This window comes from Epinephelus fuscoguttatus, linkage group LG10 (genome assembly GCF_011397635.1).
Source record: "Epinephelus fuscoguttatus linkage group LG10, E.fuscoguttatus.final_Chr_v1".
Lineage (NCBI taxonomy): Eukaryota > Metazoa > Chordata > Actinopteri > Perciformes > Serranidae > Epinephelus > Epinephelus fuscoguttatus.
The window spans coordinates 33,363,056-33,380,189 of record NC_064761.1 but is presented as its reverse complement, the minus strand read 5'-3'; the positions used below and the strand labels follow the sequence as shown (position 1 = coordinate 33,380,189).

The 17,134-nt window shown below is 40.9% G+C and overlaps 1 protein-coding gene across 1 annotated transcript in view; it reads left to right on the top strand.

Moving 5' to 3' along the window:
- Positions 1 to 17,134, top strand: part of yjefn3 (YjeF N-terminal domain containing 3) — a 75,930-nt gene that overhangs the window by 50,082 nt on the left and 8,714 nt on the right. The window contains exon 3 of the mRNA XM_049588723.1: positions 13,248 to 13,358. Coding sequence (XP_049444680.1) covers positions 13,248 to 13,358 — 111 coding nt within the window. The remainder of the gene's footprint in view (positions 1 to 13,247; positions 13,359 to 17,134) is intronic.

Genomic DNA, 17,134 nt, shown 5'->3' with positions numbered 1-17,134 from the left:
TGGGCTCTTCAGCAGGCTGGGATGAATAAGAGTCTGAGCTACAAGACACATGAAACCCTGCGCTGCTGTCAGACGGAGGGATGAAGAGAAAAAGGAGGAGAGAGGCAAAGACAGAAGCAGAGACACAAATGAGTGGTTCACAGACGCTACGTAGAAGTTACAAAAAACGCTGGTAACAGTGATAACTGTAGTTCAATAGGATACTGAAGATAAAAACAAAGAAGAGACCGGCATAAGAGAAAAAGAGAGGCAGCCCAGGTGGACATGTAGATACATAGAATAATAAGCAGAGAGACATTACAGAAAGAAAGACAAGAACATTGTTTTTGACAATGCAAACAAACACCATCATCATCGCGCAACCATCGTTTGGAGTCATGTTTGTGTCAACCTGTTGACGTAAGTGCACTCTCTTTTAGCTCTGATTTTGGTCTCCACCAACTCCTGAAGGAAACATGTGGCTCTTTAAATGCTAAATGCTTCACTATATTCACTAGCTAACTCCTAACTTTGTCTGTCTGCTGTTTGGTGCTGAACAGGTGGTGTACGATGGATTTTTTTAGCTTTCTCACTTAAAACAGCTGCCTGCTACGACAACCTGGTCGCACTCTGAAGCAGTGTTGGGTAAGGGTTACTTTAAAAGTAATCAAAGTACGTTACTGCGTTACTTTTTAAAAAAGTAATCAGTTACTTTACTGCGTTACTCCCTGAGTAAAGTAACTCAATTACTTTAAAAGTACTTCCAACGTTACTCCCTGAGAAAAGTATCTCAAGTACTTTTGAGTATTCTACATTTCCTATTGGGCAATGGACCACAGGGCGCTAAGCCTACATTTTTTTGTTAAGTGGTCCATAAAGTTATGGACCACTTGCCCTTCACTGAGATCCAATTCTCCCATCACAGCTGTCACTCTGACCAGAAGAAACACAGAACGATCTGCTGCCGTAGACAACTGTATGACAACAACACCCCAGCGTTTTTAATATTTCCTCTAGGGATGTTACCGCACAGAGTAAAAGGGGGAAATGATGGTGTGAAACAGCAGAGGCACTTTGTCAGCGTTACAGTTAACATTACTGTCATTAGCATCAAGCTAGCAAACAATGGCACATCCTCACGGTCGGACATAAAGTAATAACATTAACAAATAGCGGCGGGGCTTTTACTCACCACAACTGCAGAGGCTCCCAGCTTCATTTGAAACAAACTACATTATAGACGCTCCGTTATTTATTAATCCCTCTGTGTGTTTATATATTTACTTTTTATCCGCTCCGTTGTCTTTGTAAAGTTAACATATCGCACCGTCATTTCAAACTCAATACTTGTTTCAAATGAAAAGCTCCTTATAACCTCGGCTAGAGAATCCCTCCATTTTCTAAATAGGCCTTTATTCTGAAACATTTGTCAGAACTTCCTGTAGAAGATACAGTAGCTTGACAGTTTACATATGGCGCTTCAAATGTAGCTCCTGCCATCTGCTGACGCTTTTAGGTGACTACAACAACATGTCGGCTGGCACATGAACAGACAGTTCTGGCAGTGACTCACATAATAATGAAAGTAATAAAAATAGGACAAGAATAACCCGATGACATCACAAACGCCGTGAAAGACGACCGGGGATAATTGGTGAGTAGCAGCGTGTAGCGTGTACCAGGCATAATGTAAGTCCTGAGTCTGAAATATGTCTGTCAGTGAGTCCTACTCCACCTATTTAGACTCCACCGTAGACAACGGCAGCATTTCTCCGACCACGTAGCGAGCCACAAGCTCCGTGGCTTCTTTCAGACTGATAGGTTTAACGTTATCTCCGTTATTAGAACCAAACAACAGCCGTTGCTGTTTTGGAACTGAAGGACCAGCGTTCTAAAAGTAACGGAAGTAACTGATGTCTTGTTTGAAAATGTACTTAAGTATTTGTTTATTCAAACAGCAAACTAATACGTTAGGTTACTCGTTACTGCAAAAAGTAATCAAAGTACTCTAACTTACTTTGTAACACGTTATACCCAACTCAAAATCCGGCATTTAGGCAGTGACTTGAGACGTCACGAAAAAAGCCGAACTTTAACGTCAGCATGACATGCTGCCGGTTGCTGTTAGTCTAATTTCACTTAATGGCGTCAGGGGGCAACGCAGCAGGACAAGGACGAAAGTTAAGGCGGCAAAAGACCAGGAAGGGTGGATGGGTCCAACAAACACCGATTTACAGTTGATGTTCTAGAACGTCAACAACCAACGCAACCAGGGCATCTTTCACATCGTATCTAGTGTTGGCTACGACTACAACAGCCCAGTCACCGCCATAAAATGTTGGCATTGTAGGTACATTTCTGCAAACCATGGATATGTTACATTTGTACGCTTCATATGTATCATCAACATTTCTACAGTGACGTAGTTCAGAGTACACGTATATGAGCTGAGCTACTCATTAGGAGAAGGAGGGAATAGTGTATGGTGTGATACCAGGGCAAGACAGCAGACCACTGTTATTTTTAATGAGATGTCGAGAAATTTGCAGCAGTGTTTTAAACCGATATTTAAAAAAACACATCTGGATATTTCCAGCTGTGTTTGTGGTGACATGTCGGGACATTTTTATGTGATTTGGTGGTGACAAGACTATGTTTTGACATCATGTTGGGAAAATTCCAGTTGTGTATGTGGCAATTAAACCAGGTATTTTTTTGGCGACACCTCACGATATTTCCAGCTGTGTTTCTGGTGACATGTCAGGACATTTTTATGTGATTTTGTGGCCACAAAACAGAGTATTTTTTGATGTCATGTCAGGACATGACGGTATTTTTTGGTGACACGTTGGGACATTTCCGGCAGTGTTTGTGGTGACCAAAAATGGGTATTTTAAGCCAAAACACATCCTTTACACTACGTTACCCACAGCGTTGTTACATCATAAAACTGAAAATTTCAAAGGTAAAGAAACCCAAGGTTTCAACATATCTACTAGATATGAAACATACAGATTTAACTTATCTGTGGTTTGCAGAAATACACAATTGTAGTGATTGGGACCAAAACAATAAGAGCAGTGAGAGTGAACCAAACAGTAAAGTTGCTGTCAGATGGCTAAACAATGAGCTGAAACTTGCTACAAAGCTTCATAAAGGCGAGGGAACCTGCAGATTCAGGTGATAATTATGTTTAGGCTCGTCACTAGAAGCAACACTTGTCAAAATACACATGGCTAAACATGTTTACTGCCGCCATAGGAAGAAGTCTTCTGTAAAGATAAGCTCTAAATCCCCACTCTACACGACCCAAACAGTAGACAAACAAAGATTAGCAGCTTAAGAGCCAGATATTTCCCTCAGGAGCTGGTGGAGACCAAAGCAGAGCTAAAAGGAGATAATAGTGTACTTGCATTCGCCAGGTGGCAGAAGTGACTCCAAATGAATGATATTGTTGCTCTGTGTCCAATGAACGTGTAAATAAGCAATGGTATGCGTCATTTCAACTTTATAAGGTGATAATAAGTCAATATCGTATTTGCAGCTTGTTGCGCTGCCCCCAAGTGTCCAAGAAAAAAATCAATTAATCCAGGTTTAACTAGTTTTAGTCATTATTGCATTCATGATTGGATCTGATTTCATGCTTTTAATTAGTTTGATTTTATAGGTATCCTTATTAAACACTACAACCATATATTGTTAAACCAAATAAAGCCATTACATTCTTCAGGGGTTGGAAACACACAGACACAACAGCAACAGTTTAAAGAAAGTAGAAATGGAAAAGAGACGAAGTAAGAGCTGAGACAGGCAGAGTGGCAGCATCAGAGACTTTATGTTCTCCCCTCAGAGTGTGTGATTAAACCCACCACATCCACTTCCCCTCTATTATCATCCGCCACTGCTGGCCCCGTGCCTGGCCCTCCACCAGCAGCCCCAACAGCATAGCCTTACTAGACAAACATGGCCTGGACGCTGCGGATCCCTGCTGCCCACAGCCGCCAGCAGCACGCTACTGCTTACATGACATCACTGCTATTTAAGGAAAATTACAGTAGAAGGAGATGCAGACAGTCTGATTTTGCTGGTTTCACCACTGGCCTACTGCTGTTGGCTTCCAAGTATACCACACAAACACACGTGCACACACACACACCTACACTTCTGGTTGCCAGATAGATTATAGGTCGTCTGTAAGTAATCCCTTTACTGTTCCAGGAGCAGCAGGCACCAGGTCCAGACAGTTTTTTTTGTGTGTTTCTGTATCAGTCTGAGGCCTTTCAACACCTGGGAGGAGACAGGAGATGTTGTTTTTTTTTACCACACAGCAGCGCATTAGTGTGTAGTTTACGGGAGCCCCTGAACTTCAGTATGGTCTCCTAATTCAAATATTAAAGACACTGTTTTTCTGTGAGTGTATTTGTGTTTTTAGGAGTCTGAAAATGTTTTCTCAGGCTCAGTGTGTGTTTCAGGTTGATTGGAGGTGAAAGAACATGTGCCTTTAACATTTATTTTAGAGAGGTATTCCCTCGGAGACGTTATTACAATCAAGACAGACACATTTGTGTGTGTGTGAGGGGTCCTAGCAGCATGGATGGATTACTTAACAGGCCTACGGGGCACAGGCCCAGGGACCCAAAGTGTCAGGGGCCCCCCTCGCCTTCATCTGCAAAATGTCACTCAAATTAACACGTACAGACCAAGGAAACTATAAAAGAAGGAAAAGTCATGGCATCAGGGACAGCGCTTGAATTTTGCATTGGATCCCATTCTACTCACATAATGACAGAGAGAGCCATGATCTGTTTGGAGACCAAATAACAAAGAAAACAAATGCACGCATCTTTTATTTTTGTGAAAGGATTTTTCAGTCAATGATGAAACAACAAAGATATGATGGGTCACAGGGTAATTTGCCGTGCCTGCACCATTAACTTCAATTGATGTGGCACCAAGCTCTGGCTCTAATTCAAATTCGTAAACAGTGTCACTGACGTTATGACCTTTACTTCTTTTATAGTTTCCCTGGTTCCGAGCAGGGAGAGACTCAAAAAGACCACAAACAGATGTGTATCTACTACAAAGAGATGCAAAACAACAACAACAACAACAAAAGGGGCAAAACCACCATTAAGTCTGTGTGCCTTGCTCCTATGCAGAAGAGGCGGTGGGGTCTTTTGCATATCTGTGCTCAGGAGCCCATTAGCTCCGTTTCCACCAAACGCTTTTGGTATGGTACTTTTGAATCTAAAAGTAACCGTTCAGACATGGTACCTAGACCCTAGTGTTACCACTCCAAACGGTCTTCTTAAATGTGGGCGGGGTTGTTGTCACTCACTGCTTTGTCCAGCACTCACTGTATTTCCTCATTCCTGGTGACACAGAGCGAAATCTGCACCTCGTTTATCGTCCACAGAGCGGGGTTGCTCACCGACATTTTCAGAACAAAATAAAACGGGCTGCAGTGAGTCTCTATGGGATATTTAAAAATATCGGGTTTGTGCATTTGTAGCCCACAGGAACAACGCTCTACGGCGCTTTTTTTTTTTTTTTTTTTGAGGATTTTGAGTTCAATGTATATTGTAGAGTCCCTGAACAATGAAGCCAAGAGGCGTTTTGCTGGCTTTTTATTCCTTAACGTAACACAGGCTATTGTGGGCCATAGCCCAAAACAACAAACCTATCTACTTACAAGGTGTTCTTTCTATTAGGGGCTACTTCAACAATTCCTGCTACTCGGTTACACGCACACAAACTCGAACTAGCAGGAATAACAACAACCCTCCCTCCTCAAACCTCTGCCAATCACAGGTGTCTCACACCGATCACTGTCATAGGTGCTAGTACTGACTGACGGGCTTCACAGCGTCAGGGGTTGACATGCCCACTGACATTACGGAAAACTAAGTAACTTTCATAAGAGACCTTTTTACTGTAGGTGGACGTAACACATTCTTAAGAGTGACAGAATCCATACAGTTAACATCGCGTGACCCAGTCTGTTACAATATAAACTCTTGAAGATCTACTCATTACTAAAAGTGTATGTTACATAATAACTAAAGTGATAGTCAAAGTTGTCACAGTGAAATTTAAGGTGTTGATGGATTCACATCGTCAACTCATGCACTGAGAAACATAACAAGTAAACGTTCCACCTTAAAAGTTGCCGGCAGTCGGCCCAGTGAATTAAGTTTCTTTTCCTCAACTACAGCTGCTGTGAGAGGCAACAAAACATCCTTTCAGTTAAGTTTTAGTTTACGGATGTATGTAAAACTCTCCACAGTATGAACAGTGGTTACATGAGCTTCAAAACCAGCTACAGCTCAGCCCTGAGCAGAGTGACCGTCCTCTACTGACCAATCAACAGACTGCAGTGTTCACAGCTCCACCTTTTACTACCAGATCTGTGTGCTAGGTACCACAACAGAGGGGGGACCAAAAATGGGGACGGTATGGAACAGTTCCATTGGTACCATCTACCGTACCATACTGCTTGGTGGAAATGGGACTATTGTTTCAAAATCCGCCCACGCCTAGCAGCGCCCTGCACAAGACCCTGCCCTATCCTCACTTTTCTTGATTTGGGCCATTCCCAAAGCTTCCTCCTAAGGCTGACAAACTAAAAGTGTTTATTACTAATAAAAGTTATTGCAAAAATATTTAGAGTATGCCCTTGTCTTTATACTTTATTTTTATCACTACAAATGTGGCAAACTTTGCTTTAGGCCTTTGCATGTGCACAGCAAACACACAAGCAGACGTCAAAAGTTCTCCAGAAGAAGAGATAAAAAGAGGCAACCAGACCCCAAACCTGTTGAACAGATGCAACAAACCATCTGTCTGCACTTGTTGAAACCTCCTCCACATCAAAAATATCATAAATATCTCAAACACTGGAAAACATTTCAACAAGTTTATTAGCCTAAACCGGAGTCGTAAAACCTTGTTTTTCCACAACACTACTGTGATAGCATTTCACTCGTTGCCGAGGCAGTTTGAGCTGTTTGAGAATTTCATTGAAGCAAAATGACATTATTTTGGAATAAGTGCATCATAGATTTGTATCAGGATATTAAACTTAATATAAGAAAGCTGAATTGAAGCTGTCATCACTGCTGACTGAAAAGATTTCAGTGAGTTTTGGCCGTGATGTAGCCTTTATGTTTGAGTGATATGCTCCGAAAAGCACAGATAACTAGGTCATACTAGCTCATTAGAAAGTATGATTAAAATAGCTCAGTATTTACCTGGAGAGAACCACGGAAACCCCTCCTTTTTTCATTGAAAACAAACAGGCAAACAAAAGAGCACTTTCAACACCAACACTCGAGACAGAAACCTATTACAGATGCTCTTTATCTCCTCTTTTGCTAATTGCTTTCTCTATTTCAGCGAAACGTCTCAATATCAGAGCAAATGACTAGTTGGGATAGATTTGCGTTAGAGTGAATCAAGCCTCTGTTCCAAGCCAGATGAGACAAATGCTTCAAAACATATCAGTGCGCTGCCTGAATTGATCCAGCCCGCTCCCTTTATAGCTGCATACCCTCAGCAGTGTGTGGCTCTAATGGTTTCTCCAGCAGCATGAAATGACTCCAGCACTGATATCACTGATCCTCCCGACGGCCCTCAACGTTTACAGAAAAGGCCATTAAACCTGCTGATGTTGGTTTTTGTCTGCTGAAAAGGATGAAGAGAAGCAAGACAGAGAAAAAGAGAGAGATTACAGACGTGAGGAAAAAAGTTAATGTAATTTGTAGTTTTGTAGTACTTTAAAGCTGCAATCATTTAGTTTCCCGCCACTTAGGGGCAGTGCAACAAGCTGTAAATACAACACTGACGTATTCTTGCTCTTTATGCTATGGCAGTTGCTTGGAGTGTCAAAAAAATGACACAGCACAGTGCGTCTCGTACTGCTGCTTAAAGGTGCGTCTGTTGCCTCTCAGGACACTGACCAATTATTGGTATATATAACAAGTTGGGAGCAAGAGCCATTTTGCTGAAAATAGCTGCCCGGACAGAAGGTTGTGGGCCAAAAAAACAAGGATCTAAAATAACTAAAACACAGTCTGTAGATGTGCTAAGAACTGAAGAGTCAGGTGATACTTCTCTGTGGGTTCATCACTAGAGGTGACCCCTTTCGTAAAACACATATCATTTGTTTCCTTAACATAAAAAATATTGATTGGTGCACGTCAGTCTACTCCTCTGTTTCTTTAATGTGCATGTGTTTTTATGCCCAGTTCAGACCAAAGATTTGCAATGAGACAGGTTGAAACATGCAACTACTTGCAATGCGTATAATAGTAATAATTAGTTAGTCAATGGGAAATTGTCTGTGTGAGGGGGGGTATAAACACATACAGCGAGCAGCAGCAGCGACCCGCCGTCCGACACTGGCACACGAGGATGGAAACAGAGGGCTCAGCGCATCAAGTGAACACGCCGTCTGTGGTCATTTGGACTTGACCAGCAGACTTCACTACAAGCTGACTGGCTTTAGAAACAGCCGATGAGCCATAGGTTCCAAAACCAGCCACCGGCGGTTTGACCAGCTGAGTTGTAGGTGACACCATCAGCTGATTTGCGTTGAGCTCAGACAGCCAGTTCACACCGCTGCAATTTTTCTCTACAGTTTTGTCTCGTCATTGGTCTGAGCTGGGCTTTAGTCTAGTCTGGCCGCTCACGTGATGTAAACTGCTGGTCTAAGCTTGCCATTGCCTACAACTCTACACTTCGTCTTAGCCCTGTGCGTAAAACAATAATAACAAACCCTGTGCTAGAAACCTACACGTCTTTTAAAGTTTTATATGGCATTTCCTCTTGCACGGATTTAGCTATTTTAAAGCCAACACTCTCCTCACCACCATAACGAGCGCCCTCCCAACACTATTTAGCTACAACACCGTCGTTGTGTCCTGGACTTACAGCGCCGCCCAAAACAACTGTGATTGGTTTACAGAAATACAAACAACCTGGAGCATTTTCCCCCAAAGTGTGAAATTATGATGGGCTCAACTAGACCTTTCCCCAGCACTGGCTCAGTGTGAGATACGTCTGGTTATGCAAGACTAATTTTAGTCTAATAACACCTATATGGGCGAGATCACAGCGGGGGACAACGCTATCAGAGATGGTTAGCCTTTAATAGCTGGTTGCAGTAATTACAGTTAGCATTTCCCTCTGGGGAGCTGCTCAGAATGGAGAGCCTGACATAATGTGCCACACACACACACACACATACACACACAGACGTATGCACATACTGTATTCACAGAGGGTGCCACTTTAAATTAACTCAGCGAGATGTGTCGTTAACATCAGATTACACAGTGTGAAACTCACTAAGAGCTCCTCATATAAAAAGTGAAAGACACTGTCCTGTTCTACCGTCTTCTACTTTTAGTCTCTACTTTCTGGCTCTCTTTTCCACTCAGTCCCTCCCTGCTCCTCTCTCCGACTGCAATATTACCGTCAGCCTCGTGGCCCTCGGCGGCCATAACGCTCTTGCCTCAATCTCATTGAGTCTGTGTGATGATTTCTCAGCTGAGCTGTTATGATGGAGGTAACGGCTGCTGTCTGTTCTCCTGGACTCATCGCTCTGGTTAATGTACTCTGAGTCTTGTTATATCCAATTATACAATGTGTGAAATGGTCTATTTCTCCATATGAACTTTCTGCCATACTGAATAAATTAATGGAAGTGGAGGCAAATGGATTTAATGTGCGGTGGGAGAATTTCAGCCTCTTTCAAGCTCATCTCCAAAATGTGGAGGCCAGGGATCAGCGGTGTGGAGAGTCCTAATTTGAATTATGTAACACTAGCTTCATATTACAGCCTGCAAATTATAGTGTAATTAATTTGTAATCATGGTGCACTTATATAATACTTTGAAATACTTACGGGGTACAATAAAACCTTTATGGAGACCGGCAGTCTTGTAATAAAGGGCTAACAACTTGTAAATTATAGTTTAACTACTTTCTGAATTACAGAAGACGTATAATATAATTACAGGGGTCAGTGAATGAGAAACCACAAAATGAAACAGGAATATTATTTGTTATTATGAAGAGACAAGATGTGCTTATGAAAAGACAAAACAACAGGTGTAGCTAGCCTACAGTAGATGGGGTAAATTTCTGATTTGAAGGCTCTTTTCCCCAGAATAAGTATAAACTGTCACACATACAAAAAGGAACTTACAAAATATAAATAAGAGATCAGTCATTGTTTTATTATATAAAAAGTGACCTTATATGTGTGCTTTTTGTTATATTTCCTTTGTCACTGAGCTTTTGGAAATTCAACCCTGCTTAATTTTGAATTTAATATTAATCTGATATTAAATTCAAATTCAAATTCAAATGATACATAAATACCCATTTTATTAAATGCATCATGTATTGTAAGCAAAGACTGTAAAAAAAATAATGGATGTAGCTAACCTGACAGGTTTGTGGACTCCTGTTTTGAAGACTTAAATTACAGCTGTCGTATATTACATAGCGATGATGTGAAGGTGATGAAGGAGACTCCGCTGACACCATCTTGCTTGCATAAAAAAAGGTTTATTACAAGAAGTACAGCATCTATCAAGCATCTAGATTGCCTGAGAGAGAGTTCGGAGCCGATGTGAACTACTCTGGAAAACAACTCCAAGTACTCTGCCTATATAGGTTGGTTGTTTTTGTGAACTTTGAGACAAAATATGACAAGTCACAGAAAGACAATCTAGATGGAATCCAACCTTTCGCCTAGCTTATCTATCCTTGACCTAAGCCATGATAAAATCTTCACCTGGGCCCCTAACTGATCATATAAGACCCTGGTCGTCACATAACGTGGCACATCAGATACTACACAGCTGTCGCCATCTTGGTTCTTTCAAAGATTATTATTTTTTGGCTTCTATGCCTTTATCAGATAGGATAGACGAAGTGTAAAAGGGGGAGAGAGAGAGGATGACATGATGCAGCAAAGGGCTGCAGCAGGAAACGAATCCGCAGCCACTGTGGCAAGGACAGTGCCTTCTCTACCCACTGAGTTACTGGGCGCCCGGCCATCTTGGTTTTCTGGAGTCAGAAGTGAGTCAGAGTTAGAAGCGAGGGGTGGATCTGACTGAGATCAGCAGACTGCCACTTAAAGCAGCCTGCCCTTAAATATGCGTAAATTTATGCCTTAATAAAATGTAAAGCGGTGAGTTACATAAAAATTCACACACTGTACAGTTGTCATGAAGAGGCTATAGAGACCAAACCATTTTTTGCAAATTTGCTTCCACTGTAAAATCTGGCATTTTCACATGGGGGTTTATGGAGATTGACTAGCTTCTGGAGCCAGTCTCTAGTGGCCATTCAAAGTACTGCAATTTACGGCACTTCGTGTAGGCTTCAGTTTTCAGCCACAGAGGTCGCCGCTTGGTTGTAAGATATTATGTCAGAAGGTCTTCTTTTATGTCTTTTCTTATAAAAAGGACAGCGATCCTACTTTGTATTGGTTTCATCACACGTTTTTTTTTTTTTTGTTTTAGAGTTTGTATTTTGGTGACCACAGCACAAGTCATGTGACAGAAGAGCACATGGCTGGCAGTTTTTGTTAAATCAAGAATGTGTTTATTTACTTTTATTTCCAAACAGCTCATATTTCTATAAGAAGAAAAACTACATTTTATATTGTGCATTTTGTGTAAATTTAATGCTAACACTAAAACAGACATTAGCAAGATAACATATTACAACAAAATGTCGGCAACAGTCATTTCCATCCCTTTGTACATTATGATGGAAAATATTAGGGGTGCATGATAATATCGGCACGTCATCGGAATTGGCTAACATGCTTTTTCTTAATGTGCGCAATGAATGAATATTACATACAATGAAAAGTACTGTGTTTCATATCTCCATCTGCTGGTGGGCCATGACTATAAGAGTATGCATGCATAATATGATGTTAATGTCACTACAGAAGAGACCTGATGATCACTTAAATTAGGTCGGGAAAATGAGTTCTTAAAAATCGGCCTATTGGATATTGGCAAAAAATCGAATATCATGCGTCTCCAGAAAAGACATATAGTTATGGAAAAGGCAATGCCATGTTTTATTACTGAAAAGACTTTCTAAAACCAAAATGGACCCCAGTTGTAAAGTGACCCAAATATAGTAACCATATGAAAAAGAGTGACATCATTACTCAATTACTTCCGAATAAGTACAAAATTGTTACCCCTTTATTTTTAGACTTGTGTTGTTCTATTAATGGGTTATCCTGTCATTCTTTTATATGTGCCCCATAATCACAAAATACTTGGACTGTAATTTATGGGCTGTGATCTAAACCATTACTGTGCACTGTAGTCGAGGTCTATTAATAGCAGTGACACAACTGGGCTAATTGGTTTTACAACTTGTGCTCTACCGCACACTTAATTGGACAGGATTTCCAAAAGTCTGCATGAACTGTCTCCCTCAGCTCAAGTTTCTCTTATGAGATTACGGCGTGACCTTTAATGATGATGAACAATCATTCTTGTATAATGTAATATACAGTGCAGACACTCTCAGTAAAACTGAACAACTTCTGTTCGTTGAAGAATGTGTGGAAAATGAAGGCAGACACCTTTGGGGCTTTCAGTAATGATCGTGACTGAGCGCACACACACAAACTCAGCACTTCTGTTTAGGTGTTGGAGATGGAAGATTAGCCACTCAGGTTGACAGATCCGCAGGCGAATACCTGTCTCGTTTAAGAGGGTGCAGGGTGATTTACGAGCGAATATGCGGCCAGCAAACGAGGCAGATGCCAGCAGCCCGTTGCAGTTGGGGCTGAGACGGAAAGTGTGTTACATACACAGAAGCATCCCACGGCAAGGACACTGATATTTTTTCCACTGCTGGAAGGTTATTTTAATGAGATTGGACCTCTTCTCGTAGACGGAAGAGACAATATAGCTGGTGCCATTTCCACCCTCGTCTGGCATGACTGGCATGCTGCAGTCGGGCACCCTGAGTATGATGGAGAGGCAAAGGCACAGATCGGATGACATGCACTGAATAAGAGGCCTGAGTATGAGGGATAAATACTAGATACTAATGACCATCTATCTTTCGCTTGCTTTGTCTCACTATTGTTCTCTATCAATAACCCGTCTATTTTCTCCTCTGTACATCTCTTCTATCCCTGTGTCTTTGCTTTTCCTTTCCCTCAGTCATCAGCTCTGGTTTCTAACAGCCCACCTCTTATTTTGTCTCTCCACCAGGCCTACCCTCTCAGCTCTCTAGCAAAGAAGCAGCCAACAGTGCTGGTGATTTGTGGTCCAGATCAAAACGGCTCCATTGGCCTGGTGTGTGCCCGACACCTGCGCATATATGTAAGTTAACTACTGCACAAAGGGAAGCCAACAATACAGTGCATGAAAACAACTTTTCATCTGAGTAAATCTCTGTCATATTCAACAACACCACAAGTGACAAAAAGCTTGACAAAAAGAAACATGGTGATGCTGGTTCTATTTAGTTGTATGCCACTGTGTTTGCAAGAGAGTTACTGTTTCTGGGTGTTTTTGAAAAGAAGACAAGGACTACAGTCTGCGATGGAAGGACATATTGATGTTAACTTTTATGAACAAGACAAAAGTGCAGCTTAAGGCTTCTGATAGTAGAGACCAAGGACGACAAGACTAGCAGTCAACATTGCTCTTGCCCTGCCTGTTATGTGTCCTCTTTTCCCCTTCTGGAGGTCAGTTAAGTACTCCATCTATGTACTGAATACAGACCATGGTGCTGAGCTAACACTAGTCTCTTTTTACTGTAGAGGGTTAGTCAAATACTATGGGGCAACAAGTAGCCTTACAAAGATATTATAAACAAAGGAACATTAGCCTTTTGTTTTGGCTAATGATCATTTTTATCTTAAAAATACATCAGCAACCAACCCATGTGTCCTTTTCCACATCACCTTAGCGTTACAACAGACATAATAAGAAAACAAACCCAGCTGACGCTGGTTAGTTAGATAGCACCTTGCTAACCTTAGCTAACTTAAGCTAATTTTAAGCTACTCTTTTTGGTGACTGATAATTTATGTCATCTTAAAAATATGTCAGCAGCCAAACAATCTGTCCTTGAATCAAACTGGCTGACACTGTTTATCTGACATTGGGTTAAATTGTCTTGATGTAGCTATACTCTAGCTAGCTAGTTAGTTAGCTAACGTTTTGCTAACATTGGCTAACTTAAGATAACTTTTTTGGGCTAAGAATAATTTATGTAATCTTAAAAATATGTCAGCAGCCAAACAATCTGTTCTTTTCCAAATCTCTTTAATTTGACCAAAGAAATGAAGAGTAAACAAATGCAGCTGACATTATTTATCGAACATTGGGCTAATTCCTCTTGATGTAGCTATATTTTAGCAAGCTGGTTAGCTAGCAACTTGCTAACATTAGCTAACCTAAGCTCACTTTTAGCTTACTTTTTCTGGCTAATGATAATTTATGAAATCTGAAAAATATGTCACCAATCAACTTATCTGTCCTTTTACAAATCTCTTTAACGTTATCACAGACATGAGGAGGAACAACCCAGCTGATTGGTTATCTATGTTATAGCTACACTTTAGCTAGCTAATTAGCTAGCACCTTTCTAACATTAGCTAACTTAAGATGTGAGCAGACACAATGTAATTAGCCCATGAAGATTATGACAGTCCCCCTGCCACATCTTTTAAGCATCGTGAAAATTTGGTTTTCTTTTCAATATAGATGACACACAGCTTATCTAATAAAACAGGAAAGGGGAAAAAAAGGTTCGGAGCTTGTTAAATTGTTATAGACCAAATCACAATGTCTATGTACAATAACTTCTGGTTAAAAACCCTTGCATAATATATCTAAAATTAAACATTGCTGAGCAAACCTTCCTCAATTGGTTAGTTTTAACCACCTAAAAAAGGTCCACAAAAAAAAAAAAATCAGTTTAATACGCTATATTTACAATATTTCTACTGCTGTACGTTGCCGTTAGACAGCGTTTTCTAATGTGAAACTGAAACCATTACATCAAAGGTACCAGGACAAAAACAGTCATTTAACTAAGCAGAACACTCACAGACTTGATTGGTTCGTGTGTGAGGTAGCGAAGCAAATACTTAAATAGTGTTTACTTGCACCGATAATGATTTTTTTTTAAATGGCTAAAAACTAACCATTTGAGAAAGGTTAGTTCAGATCTAACTGACCTTAGTAAGGGTCAGTTAGAACTGCAGTGTTATGAGATTTTCACAATGTAATAACCGTCTGTTATAATTCGAATACCCTGATACAGTGAAACTGATATTTTCTGTTATTATCCTCATCAGTTACAATGACCCTTAAAGAAAAGGAAAACAGAAGGTTTAGGTTAGGTCAGGTAGAAGGTTAGAGAACATGTAAGAGTGTGGTAAGATTCTCTGTCCAGTTGCATTTTTAAAAAATATTGTAGATAAGGAAATTCCATTAATTTTCCTACCATGGTAGACTGTGAAACCGCTTTAACACTGCAGCTATAATCACTGTAGAAAAACAAACTTCACCTTGTGTCAGGACAACCGGGGGATCCTCTATACGGGCCCTCTGCGCTTTACAGGATTTCATTTCAGCTCCTGTAAACTGCTCGGAGCAGTTATCCCATTACCCTCCCCGCAAGGGCACTCAGACAGTCATGATATCATGCTATTGTTACTCTCGTTAAAGTCGTCTGCCTCTTATGCTCTGCAGCCACGATATGATGTCATGACCATGATGTCTGCCCCTCAGGCCACATACTGACTGACATTTCAAGACTAATTGTTTTTGGAGGCAGGATCCATCCTCTCCAAACACATCACAGATCAAGACTTCTTTTTCACAGTTCATTTCGGTGCTCCGTGCTGTAGTGCTGCCACAGTCTATGACTTTATTGGAAGGGAAATATTGGATATGTGTTTTTGGGATCTTTGGTTTAGACTGGAATGCATCTATACACTTTACCATGTGTGGCTGACACACTAGATTTACAGTGCATTGATAGTTTTGATTAAAACCATGTTAGATGGACTCTGATGGCCCTCTGTGGAGTCTCTTCCCTCGCCTCCCACTCTCTGTTTTTTCCCTTTTAGGCCAAGGAGGAGGTCAGAGGTCAGCTCAGAGGGAGATATATTTTACCCTGGCATTCCAGAAATGAATGAGAGGCTTTTCCATAGCTCACGAACTAATAAAAAATGTCAAACAATTGGGCATCTATTCAGAGTTTTAAATGTATCATTTGAGCACTATTTTATCTTTTTTGACACTTTATTTCTAAATTTTTCATCTTTTTCTGTGTATTTTTCACCTATTGCGAAACATTTCACAGCATCTTGAAATGTGCTGTTAAAATCCAGTTTTATTCCTATTATTTTCAAAGCGGCTGCACTCCACAGTAGGCCGACTGGGACCACACTTGTCTGACTTCGCTCTAAGTTGAGAAATTTGAGTACTTACTTTGGACTGCGAACCGCTCTCCCGGTGTAAGAGCGTATGTTTTTCATGGTGCGATGTGATCCCTGTCAGCAGGAAGACATGCAAGCATACACGTGAGACACGCACATTAACACAGACACAGACACACACACGCACACTGCCGTGAGCCCCTTGATGCAGAGGTGCAAATGTGATTAGACAGAGCATAGAAATGAATGATCAGCTGTAGGCAGGCGGGCCAACTCGCTTCTCACGTCACTCCGAGATGTCCGTGGTCACAAAGGCAGGCTGTGTCCGAGTCTGTCGTGCATCTTTGATTGTTTCCACTGTTAGGTATGGTAGTGGACACAGTGCTGCTTACTGGAAGACAAAGATATTCCTTGATCAAAGTTAAGTTGGATGAGAAGAATAAACAAGTCGTATGCATGTCAGTTCTGGTGTAATTTTCACATTAAAACAAGTGGACACGATGTAACGTTTGGCTCACTATGTGTGTGCTCTACGGACAATTACTGCCTGATGTTAGTGACATTATGACTGCCGAACAAATTAAAAATTTTCTTCATTATACAACCAGAAAACCATGATTTAACAGGACTGGAGCACACAGGTAACAAATGAGATATTGACACACGTATTTAAAGTCTTGTCGAAATTTCAGTTATTTC